The sequence below is a fragment of the Psammomys obesus genome, unplaced genomic scaffold, assembly GCF_907164565.1.
Source record: "Psammomys obesus unplaced genomic scaffold, mPsaObe1.curated_primary_1811, whole genome shotgun sequence".
NCBI classification, from domain to species: domain Eukaryota; kingdom Metazoa; phylum Chordata; class Mammalia; order Rodentia; family Muridae; genus Psammomys; species Psammomys obesus.
Window position 1 is genome coordinate 37064152 of NW_026585644.1, and position 6000 is coordinate 37070151.

The following is a 6000-nucleotide window of genomic DNA, read 5'->3' on the forward strand; positions in this document are numbered from 1 at the left end:
GTTCTCATGCTGTTCAGTCCACTCCAGCTACAGAACCTGTTCTTTCCCTCCCTCATCTCCTATATCCCCACAAGACTGTTTGGGGCCTTTGTGTGTTCTTGTTTTCCTGATTATGTTGGAAACATTTTGAAGGACACTAGGGACAATGTTTTCTGTTTTCTTCATCACCAGCATCTGGCATGTGACTTCAAAAACAACCCCTCTTAAATACCTATGCAGAATGATGTTTCAGGTTAGACTCAAAGTTGTTCTACTTATTTGAAAAATTGTGTCTGATTTCAAGTTTGTTTCTGAGGTTCCCTTGCAGCAATTATCATGGTCATTTTAAGTAAAGGCAAGCACATTTCTATTGCCTTTGAAGAGATGAGTATGTTAACAAAGACAGTGTCTGTGTAGCGAATCTTATGGCTGAAGGGCTAGTCTATACTCTTTAATTCCTCCCTCAGATCCAGCTTACTGTGTGTATCTCTGTAGTTCTAGAATGCAGATTACCATTTCTGGGAATGAAGATAATTTCTTTCTAAAGGTCTTTGTGGCAATTAGCAAACAGGAAAAAAGCTAAAAATGGCTGGTAAATATTGACCTAAGTACCCAGAAACACTGGTATTTTTAGCCCTTGTTTGTTCGTGGTAGTTCACTCTGTCCTGATTCTTCATGCTCATGGCTCTGCCTTGCAGAGTGAATCAGCATTACCACCCCATTGACTGTTGCTAAAGCAAAGATATTTTCATCTTCCCAAAACCTAGGTAAGAACCTTGATGCAGTCCATGACATCACCGTGGCATATCCTTACAACATTCCTCAAACCGAGAAACATCTCCTCCTTGGAGACTTTCCCAAAGAGATCCACTTCCATGTCCAGAGGTATCCAGTCAACACCCTTCCCACATCCAAGGAGGACCTTCAGCTCTGGTGCCACAAGCGCTGGGAAGAAAAGGAAGAGAGACTGCGCTCCTTCTACCAAGGAGAAAAGACCTTTCACTTCACTGGGCAGAGCACCATTCCACCCTGCAAGTCTGAGCTCAGAGTCCTTGTGGTCAAGCTGCTGTCCATACTGTACTGGACCTTGTTCTGCTCCGCGATGTGCCTGCTCATATATTTGTACAGCCCTGTTCGGTGGTATTTTATAATCAGCAATGTGTTCTTTGTGCTGCAGGAGAGAATATTTGGTGGACTGGAAATCATTGAACTTGCATGTCACCGGTTTTTACACAAGCACCCACATTTAAATTCAAAGAAAAATGAGTAAAGTAGTAGCGCTCACCATGTGAAAACCTAGGGGTGTTAAGGAAATGTCAGTCTTTGTAAACTGAGATGAGTCTTGCATGACTATGTCAAGTGTTTCTTACTATCATCATTCTTTGTTAAAGATATTTTGCACTTAATTTTGTGGGGTGGGGGGATATTGCTATGGTTTCTTTAAAATATCTGAATGTAATTCCAATGCTGTATGTACCAGGGCCAGAATAGCTAGGGCCAAAAACAATCACCCTGCTGTTGAGACAAGATGTAAGCTTTTCTGAAAGTGGTTTCTGACAGGCTCCCAGCTCAGAGGCAGGCCTGGCACCATGAGCACCTGCCCCAGCACATGCAGACAGGTAGTAGTCTGCCTCCCTGTGGGGCACAGTCCATCCTTTTATCCTTTTAAACCAGTCAAGCCCAGAAATCAGAATTGTCCTATCCTAAACTTAGCACCATTTGATAGGGAGCACTCCATCGCTCATGGTCTCTGAACGAGACATCAGAGGACCCCTCTCCTCACCTGGAGTCACTCCTGCACTCAGCTCAGGGAGCACCTTCAGGCTTTCCACTTGGCTTTTAAAAGACAGAAACTGGTGCGGCTCGCTCTCCTGCTTGCTACCAGGTGTCACTTCATCTTCAGTGTGACCTGAAACATGTAAAAACACATTAGAAGAACATTCTGGCATTTCAGACAGAAACTGTCTCATGGACATTTCTTTAGAATGGATACACAGCACAAGGCAGGTGCATGTCCTCTGTGTGCAGGCTGTCTACCCTCTGCCATGACAGCTACAACACAAATGCTTGCAAACAGGATGGTTTAACCAAAGCCTCCAAGCCTTGACCAACTCTACTCTTAAAACCAAAAATGCTAACCCACAATGAACCTTTCAGTGATAGCAAGGACTCTGTTTTTAATCATCTCTCAACAGTAACATTTAAACCCACACTGACCAACTGTCTGCCAAATAGTCCCATCATTTCAAAGCAGTGAAAACCTTGCAAACCAATAGCACCCAGTGTCATGGTTAAGAGAAGCCACTGTTTCCACTCCACCAAGCTGCACGCTTCCATCTATGCCATGTGTTTGGGGTGGGGCCAGAGGCTCATAAACTGTTGAGCTGTTAGCAAGCCTGTCAGCCTCTGCCTGTGTCCAGCAGCCTCAACAGCTATTGCTGCCCAGTGTAACTCAGATGGGAATTCACCCTCCTAGTGAGGACAGCACAGCTGTACCCTCCAGTCACTCAGCTCACCCAGCACATTCTCTGAGAAAGCCCTGGTGGGGGAGAACACCAGTAGCATATCATGCCCAGGGTTTTCTTATTTGCTTGTTTGTTTTTTTCCGTTTGTGCAGGTGTGTGTGTTAGTGGGACAGTGTGAAGTGGCGCCTCTGGTGAGACTCCCCAGCCCGTGCTGGACTGCTTCCTCGAAGCTCACTTCAACCTGCTGGGAGCTTACTGATTAGCAGCCATGCACGCCTGCTCTCAGCACAGCTGCTTGACTTTATGTTTTTAAGGTTAAAAACACACAGTACACAACCCTTGTTTCTTTCTTTCCCTTAATAAGAAAGGCTTCTAATTTTCTTTGAGACGTCTCATGGATCACATTTAAACATGGGGCTAGCTAGCATCTGTTCCCCAGGTAAAAGAGAAAAGCTGCCCTCTTTACCTATAGTAGTTGGGATCAGTTACCAGTGACATCCATCTCATTGTGTGCCCTCTTTGTCTCTTGTTTGTCCCTTCAACTCTTTTGATCAAAGAAAACATGTTTAAGGTAGAAAATACCTTAATTTTATGTATCCCAAATTCACAATACTAAGTATAGCACTACAACTAGGAAACGAGGATATTCTAATTGCTTTGAGAGAGAAATTTCTCTAAAGGGGGAAAAACATACCTTTGTAAAGAAAAGTTTTGAATTGTAATTATTTGTTCTTATCTGCACATTTAACTGTGTTAAAAACCTTTTGTTTAATTTAAAAAACATATAGCTAATGCTTTTGAGCTTAGAACTCTTTAAGTCAATAGTTGGACATCAAGTATAAGTAGACATGGCCTTGATGGTTGTCAGCCTGAGGAATGCCCCTGCCACATCACCCACCCTTCAGCCAGGGCTCAGAGCAGCTGGCAGCCTTGCTATGGCAGACCATACCCCTGCTCCTTGTGGTGGAAAGCATGGTGGACGAAATGCTCACAGCAATTAGTTGGCTGGGTGAGCCCCTCTTAAGAGATTTTACATATAGCAGTTGTAGGTTATTTATAATGTGAACCATTTCACTTTAAAATATGAGCCAATAAAGAGGGGAACTGGTTCGGTGATGAGTTCCCACATTAGGTGTCTTTGAAATAAGCTCAAGGAACCCTGAACTTTAATCAGGCAACATGGGGGAACTGAAAATGAAAGAGATGAATATCTGAAAGAGCTCATCCCTTAAGACTGGCCGAGTCCTGCCTCCGCATGCTCAGAACAGACACGAGAAAGAAGTTACATCTTCCGCTGGTGGCCTCTAATGGTGGCTCCTCCCCATGCAGACCGTGTGTTGGTAGCCAAGTCTGAGCTCTGCAGACAGATTTCTCATTTCACTGGCTCTCAAGCTCTGGCCCAGCAAAGATGCGCCATTTCCTCACGATAAAGGCTAGTGGAGGGAGCCTATTGGTGTTAAACTGTTTACATTTCTTTATATAAAATAATGTGCTTTCAGTGCCTTTGTTATGGGTCCCTTTCTTTTCCCTGTCCCAAGAATTCTATAACGTTCTTAGGAAAAGTCTCTCCTTGTCACTCTCTAGGAGGAAAGTGGTGTCTCAACACCGGTCGTCAAAAACAAGACACTATGCTGTAGCACGGAGAAGAGAGGTTGGCGCTGAGCTACTGGCTGCCTTAGAGTTCTTACTTAGACGGTAGAGGTTGGAAATGACTTGGCCATGCAGTGAACTTCAGACTACATTTGGCCCTAAGGGTGTCTTGTACCCTACCTTAAATTTTTATTTCAGAGTCTCGGGTTTTGGTAACTTGTTTTTAAAAGATTATGTGGAGAACACCAAGTTTTAAAAATAACTCACAGAATGGCCTTAGCTTTCAGTGTCCACTGGGATGTTTAGGAATTTTTCTCTGTAATACTCATCCAGAATAAAGTGGAGTGAAGTACATTGTTCAAAACCTGTTGTGATTCTCTTCGTACAGGAATTGCAGAAATTAAAGGTCACAGTGTGGCTGTTTCCCATATTGTCGCTGGCTTAGCCTATGTCAGTCATGTTGAGCTGGGCCTCTCACGGGTGTTAAAATGTGGTCTTATTTAGAAGAGAAAGCACTGTTCCCTAATTGAGGTAAGAGTGGCCACGGGGTAGGGGGAGCACTGCCAGCTACTCTGAATTCATGCCCCGGTGTCCACAGAACCTGTTTTCCTCAGGACAAACTGTCCATTCCGTAAGTGTGAGACACAGGTGCTTAAAGAAGAAGAAGAGGAAGACTCCATGTTCCTTCTCTCGCCTCACTGTCTGGGAGTCTAAGTCTAAAATCAAGTCTTAGACTGAAATGTGACAAATGTACTAAGCACATCATTAGCTAAAAGCACACAGCATCAGGGAAACTGTTGTAAGCTCAAGTATCCTCTCTTTGGTTCTCAGTGAGCGCTTTGTATGCCAGCCCTGGTGTTCCCTGGATAAGAGGTACATGGGCCAAAAGGCTGTCAGCCTGGCTCTAGGAGTGTCAGTCCCTAGGAGTGGGACTCAAAAAGAACATGGATTATAGTCCCCACTCATACCCAGCTTGACCCATTTTACTGAAAATGAAATTCTGATTTGACAGGGACCACAAATGCCAAGCATGGACATAGAAACTGCCTCTACAGTGCAGTTAAGTCTGCCAGAGTAGGTGGGCATGCAGTGCTTTCAGGCCCAGCCCAGGAGAGACGCTGAGAAGTTTGACAGCATTCTGGATCAACAGTGGATGTTTGGGAAGCCAAAGGTTCCCTAGAGCTGTATATGTGGAGAATCTTACCAATAGTTGGTCAACCACGGGCATGGTGGCTCGTGCCTAGAATCCCAGCCCTTGGGATGCTGAAGCAGGAGGGTCATAAGGTGAGATTAGCCTGGGACACATAATGGGTTCAGTGTTGGCTTGTGCTGTATACATAGTGAGGTGCTCTCTCAGAAAGGGTGTGTGTGTGTAGAGGAGGAGCCTGGGGAAGAGAGAAAATGGCTCAGTGAATAAACATTAACAAGCACTAGCACCTGAATTCAATCTCCAAAACCCAAATTAAAAAAAAAAAAAAAAAAAAAAAAAAAAAGCCAGGTATGGGTGGGGCACCCATTTGTAATCCCAGCACTGGGGAGGGAGGCTGAGGTTCAGGGGTGGAGGTGGTCCCTGGAGTTGGTTAGTCAGAGAGCCTATCCTACTGAATGAGCTCTTGGCCAGTGAGAGACCAGACTCAAGAAAAGGTGATGGGCACCTGAGGAGCTGCACATTTGCCTTTTGGTCTCCACACATGTACTGGTGTGCCCTCCCTGTTGCCTGGAGTGTTTTTCTTTCTCCCAGCACTGCAGGCTCAGAATCTCAGAATCTCACAGACTCGCTCATTCCTTCCTCTCCTGCCCCAACGTGCAAGCTTTCTACACACCTGTCTTTCCTTTCAGAACAGCCTTTCCTTGTCTTTATCACTCCACACACAGAACCTGAGCAAGCCTGCCCAGGTGCTCCCCCACATTGGTCTCAGCTCACAGGACCCCCTGACCTCCACACAACACCATTTTGATCACTGAA

General features: G+C 45.0%; 1 protein-coding gene across 2 annotated transcripts in view; it reads left to right on the plus strand.

Moving 5' to 3' along the window:
- Window positions 1-4398, plus strand: part of Lclat1 (lysocardiolipin acyltransferase 1) — a 129470-nt gene extending 125072 nt beyond the window's left edge. For both annotated transcript variants that reach the window (XM_055627370.1, XM_055627378.1), the window contains exon 6: window positions 747-4398. In XM_055627370.1, the coding sequence (XP_055483345.1) occupies window positions 747-1249 (503 nt within the window). In that variant the 3' untranslated portion in view covers window positions 1250-4398. The remainder of the gene's footprint in view (window positions 1-746) is intronic.
- The last annotated feature ends 1602 nt before the right edge of the window (window positions 4399-6000 follow it).